The 19045-nt window shown below is 33.9% G+C and overlaps 1 protein-coding gene across 1 annotated transcript in view; it reads left to right on the top strand.

Annotated features, from left to right (window-relative positions):
• The window catches only part of XPO4 (exportin 4), a 137465-nt gene that overhangs the window by 72713 nt on the left and 45707 nt on the right, over positions 1 to 19045 (top strand). Inside the window, exons 6-8 of the mRNA XM_044668972.1 lie at positions 11484 to 11591; positions 14865 to 15022; positions 15267 to 15441. Coding sequence (XP_044524907.1) covers positions 11484 to 11591; positions 14865 to 15022; positions 15267 to 15441 — 441 coding nt within the window. The remainder of the gene's footprint in view (positions 1 to 11483; positions 11592 to 14864; positions 15023 to 15266; positions 15442 to 19045) is intronic.

Below are 19045 nucleotides of genomic sequence, written 5' to 3' on the forward strand. Positions count from 1 at the left end.
CCCCCCTCCCCCCCCCAAGGTCTACAAGCAAGGGCTGGATTACCACTTTCTGGTATCAGGTTGAAGGAATTCTTAAGTAGATACATGTTGGGTTAGTAGGTGGTCTATGGCATCTCTTGAGGATGGGACACCCTTTACTTCAGCTATTAGATATCAGTGAGTCCAAATGGACTGACTTAAATTTTGTCTTTGTGTGTCTGGCCTGTAGTTAGTGCTTAATAAAGGCTTATTGAGTGATTGATTGAGGTACTTAACGTTAAACAGACAAGGTCAGGAGACTATGTGTGGAGCATGATACTAGCCATGACACAACTCCCTATTCCATTCTGCCACTTTTCATCTGGCTATGGGGTTGATAGGCCTAGAACTAGAAGGGACTTGACAAAATATCTAGTGCAGTGTCATCAAATGCCATCTAGATAATAAGTCTGGATATAGTTAACCACATATTTTGAATTCAAGAGGATGAGTCTTCCTGACTCCAAACCTGGCCCTCTATCCACTGTAATGTCTAGCTGTCCTGATATAATAGTCTTACGGTTTCTTAACTTTCATTATCTATCCATGTTTCCATTGTCTATATTTCTCTATCTATCTCTGTCTTTTAAGAACTTCTCTTTTTCTTTCACATCAGAATTGTTATTCTTTGTGTCTTCAGAATTTAGTCTTTCAAACCAATTATCTCATCTGGTATAAATTCCAGTGTAGACTTTAAGTTCATAAGATTGCCTGTCCATTTTCAGAAATCTTTGCTATATGCTCTTCCCAAATTTAGAATGCATGTCAGGCTATTCCTGGATTTTCTATTATCACAAATTTAAGATGGGCGTGACTACTTGCTCCTTAATATTCCCATCGTCTTCAGTTATTTCCTGCTTGTGTTGACAAAGAATAGAAAATTTTTTTTCCTTTAAAATTCTTACTTTCAGTCTTAGAATTGATACTTAATTTTGTTTCTAAGGTAGAAAACAGTAAGGTCTAGGCTATAAGGTTGTGATTATAACTTGCTCAAGGTCACACAACTAGGGAGTGTCTGAGGCTAGATTTGAACCTTTGTCTTCCTATGTCCAGGCCTGGTTCTCTATCCCCTGAGTTACTTAGCTACCCCTTAAAAATGAAATTTTACCTGGAAGGATCAAGCCTGCCTGGAGAGGGCCATAATTATCAAATTAAGACTTCTCTTCCTTTCTCTTTAACAGTATCTTCTTAGTCTCCCTTCTGGGGTCACCATTTATCTTCCACTTAGCAGAGATAAGGTTTTTCCCTTGGGTCGCTTATCTCAGTTATTCCCATGAATTCAGATATCATCCTCAAGCAGAAGACTCTCAGATCTCTATATTTAGCTTTTATCTTTCTCCTGAACTCGAATTTTATGTTGATAATGGCCTGCTAGCCACTCCTCTAGAATGCCCCCAAAGCTTCTCAAACTCAACTTGTCCAAAACTGAATTTTCTTCTTCCCTAATCTTGTCCCTCCATCATAATAATAACATAACCAGTTAATGCTTGAACCCTGATAAAAATTTCAAGGATATGTGACCATATAGCATGTTAGCTGTTAATTCAGTTGTGATCCTATTCTCCATGTTATTATTTTTTTTTGAAAGCATCTCTCTCCATATAATATAGTTGAATGAAATGAGGGCTGAGACTTGATTTTTACACCTGATTTATTAAGCTGTTTATGAAAGAAACTATATCAGACTTTAATGTGTCAAGTTCTTTTAACACTGGGTTGTTTTTTGTGGTTTTTTTTGGGGGGGGAAGGGGGTTTCATCCTAATCCTTTCATAATTGTTTTATGTGCTAAATTCTGGGAAAGATAAAAATGCTATTCTTTGCTATCAAGGAGTAAGCATTCTTCAAAGTGGGTCTGGTTAGGATGTATGCATGATGAAAGAAATAACACAATAGAGATAAAAGAGAGATTCAGATGAAGCAATGTAGGATAATTTATAAGAGAAGAGAAAACCAAGTGGCTGGATGAGGATTGGAAGAGCCTATCAGGAAAGACTTCCCAGAGGAATTAGCAATGTGCCATGGTAGAAATATCCCTATACTTCTCAGAAGACCGAGGTTGAAATTCTAGTCTTGTCACTTTCTGGTGAGAGTAAGGGAAAAATCACTAGAAGAATGAACATTATTACTTATCTGTAAAATGGGGACAATACATGGATTATTTACTTCACGGGGTGATTGTGAACAAAGTGCTTTCTTTGCAAACTAAATTGTTAAATCATAGTGAAACATTATTCTCTATGTTTTAATAAAAATAGCTAACATTTATAAAGTTCTTTTAAGGTTAACAAAGTATTTTGCTTATCTTATTTCACTTGATTCTTAAAGCCACCCCATGAGATAGATTCTGTTATCCTCATTTACAGATAAGAAAATTGAAACTGAGAGGTTAAGTGACTGTCTTGAACCACAAAGCTAATAAAGAGTCCGAGCCAGTATTTGAACCTAGATCTTCTGTCTCCAAATCATATACTGTATCCACTGTGCCACCTAAGCACTAGAGGACAGAGAGTGCTCTTTTTAAATTTGTATCATAAGGAAAATCCAGTTATTGATAAGTATTGCCATCATGTAATATGCCTTTAGGTTACCTCTTATTTTATTTTATTTTATTGATTGATTTACATTTTTTTTAAATCCCTTAACTTCTGTGTATTGTCTCCTTGGTGGAAGAGTGGTAAGGGTGGGCAATGGGGGTCAAGTGACTTGCCCAGGGTCACACAGCTGGGAAGTGTCTGAGGCTGCATTTGAACCTAGGACCTCCTGTCTCTAGGCCTGGCTCTCAATCCACTGAGCTACCCAGCTGCCCCTTACCTCTTATTTTAGACAGAGAGATGTAACACTGAATCAAAGTTTGTTTTTAAATAATTCAGAATTTGGAAGTGGCTTTTTGCTTTGTTTTAAATGTAGCTATCCACAGGTGGTCATATATGGGCCTTTAATATAACTGAATTCTGATATACAGATAGTACTATAGAAATAGGACTGTGATATTAAGGCTTTTGCAAATACATCACAATGTGACTTTCCTCTCTCAGTTACTTGAATACTTGCTTGTGCTGTTAATACCATTCAGATCTCAGTTCACCTGGTGTTCATAAATGCTTAAGGATTTTGGCAGTGCTGGTCGTAAATGACAATACCATAGAATTCCTATTTTGCACAAAGAATGTTTGGCAAGCGTCCCTGGTATGTTGCTTCTGTAATGTTTCTTTTTCCAGTTCTATTACTGTGCTGTTTATTGGCATTCTATTTCCGAGGATCAGATTTGGTTTTGGTCATTAAAAAAAAAAAACAACTTAATCTCCTGGGGAAAGCTAAAAGGATCAAAGGATGGTAATGAGATACAAAAGCTTTCACCTAGATCAGAGACCCTTGATCTGTAAGGTCAGCTTCATCCATGGAAAGAGTTGGAAAATATGCAGGTGAGACCTACTGCACCTGCTAATTCCCCCTCCTCTAAAGATTTATGATGATTGGGCCCACATGATATTAAGTTGCAGTGGATTTATAGCTGTGACACCAGAAAAAAGAAAATGCTACTGTTTCTTTTACTGATAGAGGTAATGGTAGAAACGATTCTGTATTTGGCTATAAAGTTGTGCTAATTATTTTTGAAAAAAATTTTTTGAGGCTAGATTGGTAGACATTATATCAGAATATTGATTTCTTTATTGAATTATCATCATTGCCACAAATCCTTTCATAGCAGAAAACATTAATAAGGATAGAAAATTTTGCTTTAACAGAGTAGCTCAATACTTTTCTAGCGGTTAGATAGTAATTAATATAAAATCAGTTATTTTTCATTATTTTTACTCTTTCTAATTTCTATCACAATTGCTACCAGAACAAGCATTCTTGATGACAGGCTTATTTTTAGTTTTTGTAGAATAACAAAAGTCTTCTGAGCATAGTTTATTAGTCTCAACTGTCCTTATATTTTGGAAGAGGGTTTCTTTAGTTCATGGTTAAAATGGTCATTGCTGTTATAATTCATATTAATAACATTGTTATGCTACTACATAAAAAGATTTATAATTTTACTAGTATAAGTAACTGTTGATGTGGGAACTCCTTACACTAAAGTAGATTGCAGTCTATTAAGCACATCAGAAATGCTGGAAACTCAGATTAAATGACCTGTCCATGGCCACACAGGTAGGAAGTGTCAAGATGGGATTTTAACCCAGGTTTTCTTGACTCCGTCCAACCCTAATATATAGTGCTGCCTAAATAACTATTACTGTTGTTGGTAGTAATTCCTTATTTTATTTTTTTATTTTTAATTTGAATATTTTCCCATAGTTACATGTTTAATGTTCTTTTCCTTTCTCTCAAATGTTTTCCTTCTGTGTTTCTCCTCCCACAGTTCTTCCTCTGAATGTGGCTAGTTTTCTTTCTCATAAGCCCCTCAGCCTTGCTCTGGATCCTTGCATTGCTGCCAGTGGAGAAGTCCATTATGTTCAATTGTACCACAGTGTATCAGTCTCTGTGTACAATGTTCTCCTGGTTCTGCTCCTTTCACTCTGCATCAATCCTGGAGGTCATTCCAGTTCATCATTCTTTTCAGCACAATAGTATTGAATCACCAACAGATACTACAATTTGTTCAGCCATTCCCCAATTGAAGAACATTTCTCTCATTTTCCAATTCTTTGCTACCACAAAGAGTGCAGCTATAAATATTTTTGAACAAGTCTTTTTCCTTATTATTTCCTTGGGGTATAAACCAAGCAGTGCTATGGCTGGATCAAAAGGCAGATGTCTTTTAAAGCCCTTTGAGAATAGTTCCAAATTGCCATCCAGAATGGTTGGATCAGTTCACAACTCCACCAGCAATGCATTAATGTCCCAATTTTGCCACATCCCCTCCAACATTCATTATTCTCCCCTGCTGTCATTTTAGCCAATCTGCTAGGTGTGAGGTGATACCTTAGAGTTGTTTTGATTTGTATTTCTCTAATTATTAGAGATTTAGAACATTTTCTCATGTGCTTATTAATTGATTTCTTTATCTGAAAATTGCCTATTCATGTCCCTTGCCCATTTATCGATTGGGGAATGGCTTGATTTTTTTTGTAGAATTGATTTAGCTCCTTGTATATTTGAGTAATTGGACCTTTGTCTGAGTTTTTTGTTATAAAGATTTTTTTCCCAACTTGTTGCTTCCGTTCTAATTTCGATAGCATTGGTTTTGTCTGTACAAAAACTTGTGATTTCTTATTTTTACATAGTAGCTTAAAAAAAATATTTGAAGCAGTTCACAATTGTATTATCATCATTTATCCTTGTAATATATCATTTTGTTTTTTAGTTATATATACTCATTTTATAGGTAAGGAAACTGACTCAAAAAAATTTATAAGACTCATTCAAGGTTCCTTCAGTGGCAGAACTAGGACTGAGTCCCATACCTCAAGATTCCTAGTCTACTTTTCCTTTTCTAGACTTGTAGTTTCTAAAACAGGCTGCTGCAGCATATATTTATAGCATAAATCTCTCCCCAAACTAACATATATAATAAAAGAATTTTAGGGGTTTTAAGGTATTATAGAAGGAACTTACCTCTCCTTTGTCATTATTCTTTGTTGCGGCTAAGCTGGTTCTTCTATCCTGAGGTTATGTGACAATTAGAAGGCGGCTTTTGTTTTGCTGGCTAAGAATTCAGGCAGCAGAACTTTTGCTAGGGATTATATAAGGAGCAACCATAATGACAGAAAGGCCATTTTAATTTCACTCTTGTCACTTACAAGAAGGAGTTTTGAAAAAATGGGAAGGGAAATGAGAGTAGAGATGGTAGGGTTTGCTATGAAAAGTTTTTAAAACTTCATTGTGGGCATAGTGAGTTCATATGCAGAATAAGAGACAAAAAAAGAATGGGGTGGAAAGAGGATTAGGGAATTTTTAAAAGGTTATGTTTTGGGCTGCTATATACTTGCATTATTAATATAATCCAGTAGTTTTGAGGTATAAATGAGCTGTTGTTCTGATAGAAAATACTAATACCAATATATTTATCTTTTCCTTTGGGAAAAAATAATGTCATAGACTAGGAGAACTCTTCAGACCTTGAGCTGGAATTGATTTTTACAGTACTGTTTTGTATTGTTCAGTATTAACAATATTCAAATTTTTCTTTTTGGCTCTTTCTAACCAGAATGTAGTACATCTAATGAAACATTTTTATTTTGATTGATTTAGTAAAGGCAAACAGTTATTGTCTTGTACCTTGTGTTGTCTGAAGCATCATTGATAAGTGTAATATGTTAGGTGTAAAAATAAAGGTCCCACTGAAAGTCCTGTGAATAACCCCTTAAAATATGTCTGACTATTAACACCTACTATATAGAAGTTCTTAACGTACTTGTGTAATGGACCCCTTTAGCAATTTGGTGAAGCCTATGAGCCCTTTCTGAGAATAATTTTTGAATAATTGAAGAAAATGCTAAATTTTAATTAGAGGGTAGTGAGAATGGAACAAGCATTTATTAAGGACAGCATTTGTATACCAGACACTGTGCTACTAAGTGTTTTACAAATATTAACTCATTTGGTCCTCTCTCAACCTTAGGAAATGGGTACTGTTACTCACATTTTACAAAGGAGGAAATTGAGTCCCACAGAGATGAAATGAGTTACTAAGGTCACCTGGTTAATGTCTAAAATTGCATTTGAAGGCCAGTGTTATAGGCTCGGTAGCCACCTAGCCTCTTAGGTCAGTGATGGGCAACCCTTTGAATTTGCTGTGTCAGAATTCGCCAAAAAACTGAGGATAACTCAGGTGGTGTGTCACTTTGAGAAAAAAACCATAATTTCATGATATTTATAATTTAAATAACAAACATGTATAATTGTAATATATAACTGTATTTAATAAACCAAAACAGGTAAATTAATATAGGTAGAATTGTCATCTATAGTGCACAGAGTATCTACACTACATGACAGGAAATGTTTCATCCTCAGCATGAGGTCCCATACTTCTCTGTAATGCGGCTGCATGTCTTGAAAATGGCTACGTGTGTCAGTGACACACGTCATAGGTTTGCCATCACCATCCTAGGTTAATGAAAGTAAAGATGTAATTTTTCCATCCATCTAAGCTCACTAGCTCCCTGAAATTTGTCTGAGTCTATACCCCTGGTTAAGAATTCCTAACCTAGAGGGAAGATACTGGGCCTTTTTAGTGAAGCTTATATACCAGTGCTTACACACATGGATAAATAGTTATAGAGATGAAAATAAGGAAAATAATTACTACCTGGATGATTATTTTTTTAGAGTAGCCTTCTATATAAGATCTATTTCTCTGAAGTCTTGCTTTTGAACTTGTTCATTTAAATCTGGACTCTTCAAAGTACTCAATGATCTCTCTTTTTTTTTTTTTTTTTTTTTTTTTTAAATAAACCCTTGTACTTCGGTGTATTGTCTCATAGGTGGAAGATTGGTAAGGGTGGGCAATGGGGGGTCAAGTGACTTGCCCAGGGTCACACAGCTGGGAAGTGGCTGAGGCCGGGTTTGAACCTAGGACCTCCTGTCTCTAGGCCTGACTCTCACTCCACTGAGCTACCCAGCTGCCCCCTCAATGATCTCTTAATTGCCAAATCTTAACTTTTCTTAGAACTTATCCTTCTGGATCTCTTTTGCAGCCTTTGATATTCTAGGAATTCTAATCTCCTCTTAGTATTATTTCTTCTCAAGGTTTTGGTGATGCTACTGTTTTGACTCTCCTATCTATCCAACTGCTCCTTCTCAGTCTCCTTTGCTGGTTCTTTATCCTTATCTTGCTCTCTAATCATAGGCATCTTTTAGGTATCTTTCTTGGGGCTTTTTGCCTTTTGATCTTCACTGTCTTGTTTTATCAGTTTCTCTGGGTTCAGTTAATATTTCTACACAGGTAATTTCCAGATCTAAATATCCAACTCTCCTATGTATTCTGAACTACAACTACTACTTCTTGTATCTCCTGAACTATAAGGTCTCATAAATACTTTAAACTCAACATATCCACAAACATATGATTACATATTTCCCACTCTCATCCTCAACTCTCGTCCACTTATGAATTTCCTTATTACTATTGAAGATGGTGTCATACTTGACTTCTCACTTGATCTCTCACTACATATCCAATCCATCACCAAAGTTGTGATTTCTACCTTCAAAATATCTTATATGTATGACCCTTTTTCTCTACTCACATAGCCACTTCCCAGGATCATGAACTCATGCCTCGACTATTGCCATAACCTGCTAGTTGGTCTCCCTTCCTCAAGTCTTTTCTTACTCTAGTTTATTCTCCACTCAGTTGCTGAAATGACTTTTTTTTAGGCTTGATCATATCATCCTCTTGCTCAGCGAATTACAGAGGCTGCTTATTACCTCCAGGATCAAATTTAAATTCCTGGTGGCATTTAAGACCATAAACTAACCCTTTCCTATATTTTCTTTCTTTACTTTTTTTTAAACCCTTACCTCCCTCCTTAGAATCAATACTGTATATTGTTTCCAAGGCAAAAGAGTGGTAAAGGCCAGACAATGGGGTTAAGTAACTTACCCAGGGACACATAGGTAGGAAGTGTCTGGTGCCAAATTTGAACCCAGGACCTCCTCTCTGGGCCTGTCTCTCAATCCACTGAGCCACCTAGTTGTTCCCCTTTTCTACATTTCTAACACTTTATTCTCTTCATTATAATCCAGTTTATACTGATCTTCTTGTATTCTTTGAATCTAAGACTCTTTTATCTCCCATATCTATACCTTTCATTGATTATCTGCCAGTGAAGCTGAAATGCTTTACTCCACTTACCTCTGCCTCTTAGTTCCCCCAAATTCCTTCAGGATCTGGCTCAAAGCCTACTTTCTGTAATAGGCCTTTCCCATTCTTCCCACTGCTAATGTCCCCCATTCAGATGACCTTCTAGCCACTCTATATATCTTGTATGTTCCTGTTTATTGTTTTTACATGTTGTGTCCGCTTCACTTTTGTTGTATCCCTAAAGCTTCAAACTCTGCCTGGCATGTAATAAATGCTTGATAAATGACTGCCCAGCAATCCTGCTCTAAATTGAATGAAAGGACAGATAATAAGTGGTGTGAACATGTTAGAAGTAATTTGCTTTCATAGCATTCTGTGTTTTTTCAGTTGCAAAGCTCTTACCAGCTCGAGGAGTCAATCTTATTATTTTAGGAGGTGAAAAAGCTGAAAATAAGTAAAAAAGATTATTTTTACTTGGATCTTGCATTCAATTCACTTAAGGTATCATTTTTATAATAAATGTTTCTAAATTCTTAATGCTACAAATGAGGGACGGAAAGTAGCCTTCAACTAAAACAAAGTTATAAGACAGGATATGAGAAGATACTTCATTGAGTATGTGATCTTAGTCATGTGGAAGCTTTGTCCAGCCGGGCAGCTTTCCCCCCTCTGTATCTTCTTACCTGTGACATTCTTGTCCCTGTTGTCTCATAAATCCATCAGAGAAGAGCTACTTACTCCATGTGCTAGATTGAGGTTTTATATAAGTACCACTTTAATACTCAGGTTCTGTTTGTTGTTCTTTGCTCTCCCTACTGACCCTCTCTTTGTTCATCAAAAAGGTCTTTGATACCTTTGAATACCACATGATTGTACTTTCCTAACTTTCCTTCCTCCCTCCCTCCCTCCCTCCTTCCCTTCTTCTCCTCCTTCCTTCCTCATTTTTTTTGAGTGACCTGCCCATAACTCAATTCCATCTTTCACAGCTCCATAGAATGAATTAGATTGTATTTGCTTGATTGCAAAGTGCTTTTAATGATCTAGAACTTTTTTCTTGAAAAGTGGAATTGACATCATTATCTCAATACCATTATTCTTATGGTGATATCTTGTTATAAACCTTGATTGTATATATATAGTTAATGATGTAGATCAGGAATAGCTGGGTTGTTATATTTTTTAAATGTTTTAGACCAGTGATGGGCAAACTTTTTAAATTGGCGGCCAAAGGAAAGGAAATGCTCATCTGTCAGTCTGTTTCTAAGGCAACTCTTTTGAAGTTTCATTGTATTGTATTCGCCAGATTAGGAATAATTTCATGCAACCAAATAGAACATTTCAGGAGGCTGTATCTGGCCTGTGAGCCTTAGTTTTGCCCATCACTGGTTTAGACTTCTAGCTTTGCCTCCTACCTCTTTTCTTCAATTTTTGGTCATTTCAGAGCACTTCCACTAGAGGGCACAAGTATGGAAGGAACAGTAAAATTCAAATTCACCGGGACCTGTACTGATAGATAATTATACTAATCCTACTGAAATTATTGACTTTTTTTTTCTGTATGAAAACCAAGAAGTGTTCTTTCAAGTTTTAAAGTATTTTTCTCCCATGTAGGACCAGACACATGATAGAGATGCCAGAAAACAACAGAATAAACAGCCCTGCTTAGCCCAAAATTCTAGCATTTCAAATAGTTTTCACTAATATTGTTTTCTGCTTTTATAATTATGTCATGATTTAAAATGTTAGCAGATTCCTTGATTTGATATCTTGTTTTTACAAGTAGTAATTTGGATAACTGTTGAGGAAATTTTTAAGTTTTTCTGAATGATCTGAAGGTTGCCTTATTTTTAATCTTATATTGGAACATTAGGTCATCATATCCAGATACTGGATATATAGATCATGGTCAAACTCTTCCCAAATCATAATCCTTTCTTAAAGTAGCTTAGCTAATTATAAAAATGTTATCAGGCAAATTCTCTTTGGGAATGCCCATTAATTTTCTACAGTCAATTTATATTTGCCAGAAATTTATTTTTATTTATTATAAATAAACATATAATAATGTTACTGAATACCATGGATTAAGTTTTCAAGGTTCTTTGCATTGCTGGATGCACTAATAGAATATTTTTTGTCTTAATTCTTTTTGATTAATTTAGAAGTAAAACAAATGAAATGGATTTCCTATAATGATATATATATATATTTTTGATTTATTCTTGTCTTTTATAGTGTATTATTCGCATGATTCATTTGATCAAATGCTTCTTGCAGCCTGAGTAAGAGAGATATACATTTCATGTGTTATAAGCTTGTCATAAAACCTGTTAAAAATGGCCAGGAAAAACTTGCAGAAAATTATTTCCCTTCTTGTGTAAATTTTGACACCTATTAATTGCATTTGGTGTTCCGCCTTTTGTTCCTTGCACATTAGGCATCCTGGTTATCAAAAGTGAATTTATCCCTTTGGTATGTCACATAATTATGATCAAACTGTTATCTTACATGCCTATAGCATTCTTTTTTCCAGTACTTAATACCTTTTATTCCTTGGCCTCATGCATGAATTATGCAGTGTATGTGAAGAGGCTTAAACTGTTTCCATTACATTCTTTCAGAATGGATCCTGTTGTATCCAGGATATACATATTTTTTAAACAAAGTAAGAATGTTATTGTTGACCTTGACACCAAATAACTGGGTAGACATTATATAGCTATGTTTGAATCCTCACAAAATGTGATGCTGAAGCCAACAGAGTCCTGGCGTGAGACCCTCTTGGACAGCAGAGTTATGGATCTTTTCTTTACAGTAAGTCTAATTCTTCATTTTTAATAATAAGGACTACAGAGAAGTTCCACTGAAAACAGTAATTGCTTTTGGATTTTTCTTAAAGTTAAAAGGTAGGATAAATTTTAATGTTTGAAGTTTGTTTTTTTCCATAACCATTTAGGGATATTATATGTTTCATGAATGTTTCAAGTTTTAATTATTAATTTAATTATTGAGTAATTTCATGTTAACTATTTCTGTTTTAAATAGGCCTGTGTATTGCACTCTGCAAATATCAAATAAACACTGCATTTCAGTATTTGCCATCCTCATTGAAGCATAACAGTTGAAAATGCATTTTTCCAGCTAATTTGCATTGTAATATAAAAGTATAAATTGGATAATTACTGCCAAAATGTACAATTAAAGATCAAGATATTTCCCTACTTATAGTTTGCAAGATTTTATTTTTTTCTTGTGAATATTTCTTTTTGTTGAGATATGGGATATTAGGGGTAAAAAAAAAAAAGAAAGAAGTCTTGTGATTATATCTAGTATATAGTAAGCAGCTGTTGAAATGAATTTTTTATGTATACATATGTGTAAATAGACATTTTTGTTACTTTTAGATTGAACATAATTCAGTTTGTATTTTTATTTGCAAATCATAGAAATAATATGCTGAAAACATTGTTAAGAAATAAATCTTGAATACAGTTGCCTGCTTCAGCTGAAGTAAATTATTTTGAGATATAGTTAAGTTTATATCTTTATAAAGATTTATTTCACTGATTGAAAGTAGATACTGTTCCAGCAGTTTTTGAAAAGGTAAAAAACTTGCTGGCAGAACTCAGAACAGCTATACCAAATCTGAACAGCTGTCTAGACAAACCAAGCAGCTGCAACTGTCAGCTGTGAACTGCCTCATGCAAATAACTTTAGAGTTTGGAAGTTAACTCTTTGTTACAAAGCCATATTGACATATCTGTGATTAGTTATTAAATTTTGCTTTAAGATGTATTTTAAATGGTTTTTATCATGTTGATCTGAGCACAAAAAATTGCATTGTTACCTAATTTAGTGTTCAACTAGACATAATTGTTTCCGTAGGTAGGGGTACATACACTGTTATTCCAAAGGAACTAATATTTAGTTTCTGAATATGGTTTTATTATATTTTAACTTGAAAATAAAAATAATCACGTAGTGCTTCTATTCTTTGTCATGCAAAGCTCAGAAATTCCCAAGAATCATGCATTCCTCCCTTAACTCCTTCCCCTTTGCCCTTTACAATGAAAGTGGACCATTGAAAAAAACTAAGAGAACTTTACCTCAGATCTCACCTCTGACACTTCAGAATTATGAGACTAGTCCAGCATAAGTCCCATGAACTCTGAGGCTCTGTTTCCTTATTTATAAAATAGTAACTGCTTTACAGGATTGTTGTGAGGTGATAGAGAGATACATAGATAGATAGATTTGTGAACTTTAAAGCTCTGCACAAATGTCTTTTATGCATTTAATTTGAGCTAACTTTATAATCATATATTGTGCTTACAACCCAGAAATTGCAATATCCCTTATGTTTGAATTACAACTACTGTTATAGTGGATTGTAGCTTTCCTTCACCTTGAATGATTTTCTTTACCAGCCACCTTAACCAGAAGTGGTATTGGAAAGCAAGAATGGGAGAGTTAAGGAGAATATTCAGTGGCAGTATAAAGTGAGGGTGGGAGAAACCAAGGGATGTATTCATTGTATTCAGGTTCTAATTTAGAACTTGGAATACATTTTCCCATAGAAACAATGTTATAAATGTAATTGGGTTCCTGTGCTAGCCCATAGATATTTATCTATGCTCTTACATGTCTAGCTGATATAGCAACTAAAAATGCTGCACACTGAGTTCCAAACAACCAACTTAGGAACAAACCTCTGGAATACAACTTATTTACTATTTGGAAACTGCCTGTATATTAATTTTTGTGTAGTAATGGATAAGACCCGTCCATAGCCAACATTAGATGCCATAGAATGTATTTGAAAGACATTTCCATTTCTAGAACAAAATGATTTTTTTAATGCGCAAGAGTAGGAAAATAATTATTAAAAACTAAAAACTTGCAAATATGTTTGAGTTTTTAAAGTATTTGTATGTTTAATAACTATAACCTGAAAGAAGCTCAAAGATAAAAGATGGTGTCAGTCATCAAGTATTTGTTGAGCAACCAATATGTGCCCAGCACTGTGCTACTAGGTTATCCTAGGAGATACAAAAAGTAAGTATAAAATATAGTACCTGCCTTAAGGAATTTAGAGCATAGTTGGAGAATTTAAATGAAATACATTAAACATATAGAATAGTCAGGTGACAAGCTATGATACAGACAGTAAGAACAGTTTAAAGAAGGGAAAGACTAACCTAATCTCTTGCAAAATTTTGACATTTTGCAAAAACTGAAACATGACCATTTTTATCATCAATGTAAGTAAAGTATAGTCAGTTTCTAACTCATTCTTAAAAAGTTAGTACTTTTGTGTTAACTTCATCCATATTAAGCCATCTATACAAAGAATACTTTATTTTGTAACATTAACTATATCATGTGACAGATGAAATATTTCTTTAAGATTTACCTGAAAATATTAACAGTACTGTTTATCTAGCATAAATATAATCTCTATAGCTCTGTAGTAGATGTTTTGAAGCAGTGCTGCATGACTGAAATAAAACATAGACAGGCTTTTGAAATGGATTTACACTTAAATATTCCTAAAAAGTGAAAATGTAGTAGAGACAAACGTGAATTCAGAGGAAAGAGAAAATTATAAGTAGTTGTAAAATTTTGTACAAATGAATGAATTTCTAGGGATTGCAGTGCATTTGCTTTTTGTATCTTCACTGTTTACTTCTACTAAAGGAGCATCCATATACTCTTGATTGAACTTGATGACTAACTTTAGCAAGACTGTAGCCTAGGCATAGTTAGCATAATACAGATGACTGTCGTTATTGCTGTTTTTAGAAGGAGCAGTATGTCTGACTGGCTGGCATCTGTTTCTCTCTTTAAGACATAACATGCTGTAGACAGTTAAATTTTCAAAATGTAGGTAGCACTCAGTGAATAGTTAGTTTGGGGATATTTAAAATCATAACATGGCTTATGAAGTTAGTACACTAAAGGATAAAATAATATTTAATACTTTGTTTAAAAATAAACAGCTAGTGTGAGCTCTTGTTTGGAGAGGTGGACATGTAATTTGATAAAGAGAATTTATTTTTATGAATTGGCAGTGACTCTTTCTTACAGGTACATCGTAAAATCAGAGAAGATTCAGATATGGCACAAGATTCACTCCAGTGCCTAGCCCAGTTAGCCTCTCTTCATGGACCCATCTTTCCCGATGAAGGTTCACAAGTGGATTACCTGGCACATTTCATTGAGGGATTACTGAATACCATCAACGGGTATGTGTACTTACTTGCCTCTTTTAACATAATGTTGATTTTAAGTCCTTTTTTGTTTTTATTTTTTTCAGTTAGCAAAGAAATAAGTAACAGGTGACTTTTTTCTTTTCCCTTGACATTTTAAAACGTATCAGCATTGATGGCTAACCTGAAATAGTTGCATTGATCTTTGAAAATGAATAGATGGTTAGTGTGAGTTAACCCTTCTTTTCTCCTCAATAATAAATATATCTTTGATCTATAGAATTGAAATAGAAGACTCTGAAGCTGTGGGGATCTCCAGCATTATCAGCAATTTGATAACTGTGTTCCCTCGAAATATTTTAACTGCCATTCCAAATGAACTCTTCTCCTCCTTTGTTAACTGCCTCACACATCTCACTTGTTCTTTTGGGCGAAGTGCTGCATTGGAAGAAGTGGTGAGTAAATTACTCTAAAAGTTTGGGGTTGCTACTTGGATTTTTCACTTGGACTATTTTGGAAAATGAAGATATATTTTAAATGAGGACTCAGTGGCTTTTAGCCTCCTTTGTTTTCATGCACAAGTCTTATGGCATGCAAGTTCTTTTATATATTGTAACCTCAAATTCATTTACAAATTGACTTCTGAGATTACAGTTTGAAGCTAGATCAATACATGGAAATATATTTTTAGAGCTTCAATTTTGAGATTATCTAGTATTTGATTAAATTTAATAAAATATTTATACTTAAATGTTAGTAAGTTTCTCTAAAATTTTAGTCGCCTACTGTTTAATAGAGTTCTCAATTGTTGAATCAGACTTCAGCTATGATTTCTTTATGAAATGCTTCTAAATAGGTACTAGTTTGATAGTATAAGATAAAGTGCTTCTTTTTTAGAAATGCAAAGTTTAGAATTATCTGAAAATAATACCATTATAATTGGATTCCTTGCCATGTTAACATCCTACTCAGATTTGGATGCTGATCTCCTTAGGTAGTATGATTTAATGACAGCTATAAAGTTCAACTTATATTGCATAAAAATATGCTAAATGTTAAGGATATTCTTAGGAATTTCCTCACTTTGTAATTAAACTAAACAAATTTAACTGAGTAGTTGATGCTGGACTTCATGAAACAGTAGCATTTATAATTTAGTTGCTAGATTAATTCAATTTAATAATGATATAAGTAATTGATATTTTCTCATTATTTTCACATAATTTCCTATTGCTTAAAATTAGCTTTTACTTTATAGTTTAGTTATTAGTAAAGACTTTCCTAAAAGCAAAAAAAGAAATTACTTTGTGATTATGTTAAATACCTAATGGTGTATTTTTTTTAATGAGTTGCATTAACAAAACTTCCTATTTCTTTTAACTGTTTTAATCATTCATGGCTTACTTTGGAGATCTGGGCATCTATTTCATTTAACTTAGGGGCACTTAGAAATTATAAAAATAGTAAGAAGATAGCTTCCATATATCAAATTTCTCCAAAGAACCAAGTTTCTATTTAAGTAATTATTTAGAATCCTACTCATAGTTTCCAGTGAGTTTTTTTATCTTTTTAAAAAATGTATAAAGCCCCATCAAAATTCTAATAAACTCATTGACATTTGGTTCTGAGAGAAAAGGCACAAAGGAACTGATAATTTTTAATGGGATGATAGCATAATTGCTTTTAAAAAATATCTATAGCACTTGGATATCTGAGGCAGAAAGGCGATATGTTCAAAGTGTACATGGTGTGTAGTCTAAATATTCAAATCCTGAACCCATATTCTGTCAAATCTATATTAAAGAAGTTTAGATTAATGAAACGTTAATATAATTAACATCCCTTATCTTGATTTTTGTTTTTCTATTCTGAAGTGCTTGTAAATATAAACTAGGGGCTTATCTGCTTTTTATTTTCTAGATTTGATTTTTTTTAAATGCTCCTAAATTTTCTTAGTTTAAGAAATTGAGTTTCTTAATATATAAAATTTGTGACAATTTGGATATTTAGTCTTCAAATTTGTCTGAATTGCCAAAAATATAAAAATTAGTGTATTATCTGGGTAGACTTATCTTATATTCCTATCTGATGTAGGAATATTTGAGGTTATATAATACTAAAAGTTTATGGAAGCATGGTCTTAGTGCTTAGATTCTTTGTTTTTTGTTTGTTTGTTTAAGGTGTGTTGAGGGATAGAGGAGTGATAAAAAGTGCCCAGAGCTATGATGGTTTTTCAAGATGTATATCTTCAGCCTTATCTATTTAAGGCCTTTGGCACTATACAAATTGTTTGACCCATGATCAAATAATCTAATGTTACAGTAATCAGAAAATAAAATCTAAATGATTTGTTTGAGGTAGGAATTAAGACTATATCAGATTAGAAAGGAAGAGGAATACTGAGAGAATTACAAGTATTCCTCAACAAGGCAACTCAATTTCTAGAACTCTGCTAAAACATGAATTATAAAACAGAGAAAGAATTTGGTATATCAACTTTTATTTTAATAGAATTTTGAAGGCCTTATGCACCCATTTTTGAAACTGTCTCTAATATTATTGGAAGGAAATATGAATAATATGCAGTCATTTCATATGACAGAATCCATGAAAAGCACAGATTTTTGAAGGGCAGAGGGAAGAACTGGCTTAGAAATTTATTTGCCATTATTTTAACAAATTTGAAGAAAAGCTTTATAGTCTAGTACACATTGACCTGTCCATTTTAAGAACAGAAAAGGACTTAGATGCCAAAGGCTAATTTGAAATTTTATAGGCTTGTGAAAGAAAATGTGGACAAAATTTCAAGTCCTGTTAAAACAAGACAAAATAATATACCTGGGTGTTGTTATGAGGATCATAGAAAATAATTTTATTCATCAAACATTCATTAAGCATCTACTGTATGCAATGTATTGTGTATAAAATGTGCTGTACTGAGATGAAAACTAAATGGTCCCTATGTCAAGCAGTTTGCATTCAGTTTGGTATACAACTTATATGGAAGTTGATGGGGGGACAAGTCACTTTAGAATTCAGGGTGAAGGAATTAGGTTATAGTTCATGGAGGAGGTCAGTACCTCATGTGGATTGTGAAAGGTCTAAATGAAAGGGGAATTTATTCCAGGGCCAGGCATGGAGTTTGATTTGTGAGAATGCCTACAGGTAGGAGTCAGTCATGTTTGACTTGAACATAGAAAGCAGGAAATAATTCCCAGAAAGTAGACAAGCCAGACTGTGGAAGTCCTTAAATACGAGGTAGAGTGTTTCTTTTCTGTATTAAAAAGAATCAGGGACCACTGAAGGTTTTAGAATAAAGGAGTCAGTTCCATGCCTTAGGAAGATGACATTTCAAAAGCACCTTGTAAACCTTAAAACAATATATATTTGTCAGCTACGAGTTTTGTCTTTAAAATGAAAATTGTAATAATATACCTCTCATCATATGATGTTCTCTTGATGACCAAATCAGATAATATATGTATAGCACAGTGTAAATGGCTATTTCAAAAATATATTTCAAGGAGAGGAACAAGATCTTTTATGTCCTCTGGAAATGGCTAGATACAGAGTAGGCACTTTATATATACTTGTAAAATAAAATTGTGTATAGAAATCATCTTTGACTATAATATTAAATCAGTCTATGGGTTAAGCACATTGCTAGGCAGTAGGAATACAAATTCAAAGAAATGAAATAGTCTCTACTGTATTATATACTCTCTCCCTTATATTCTAAGGGAGAAACAATAAATTTATGTATAAACATATGTAAGACAAATAAGAATAATAAATCCAGTGTAGTTTAAAAGGGAAGGCATTTGCATTTGGGGGGAGCAGAAGGAAGTGCCTAAGCTTTGTCTTTTTTTTTTTTTTTTTAATTCCATCTTAGAATTAATACTGTGTATTGGTTCCAAAGCAGAAGAGTGGTAAGGAATAGCAATGACCTAGAGTCACACAGCTAGGAAGTGTTTAAGGCCATATTCAAACTCAGAACCCCCTGTCTCTAGGCCTAACTCTCAATCCACTGAATCAGCTAGCTGCCCCTGAGTCTTTGTC

Source organism: Gracilinanus agilis, chromosome 3 (assembly GCF_016433145.1).
Source record: "Gracilinanus agilis isolate LMUSP501 chromosome 3, AgileGrace, whole genome shotgun sequence".
NCBI classification, from domain to species: domain Eukaryota; kingdom Metazoa; phylum Chordata; class Mammalia; order Didelphimorphia; family Didelphidae; genus Gracilinanus; species Gracilinanus agilis.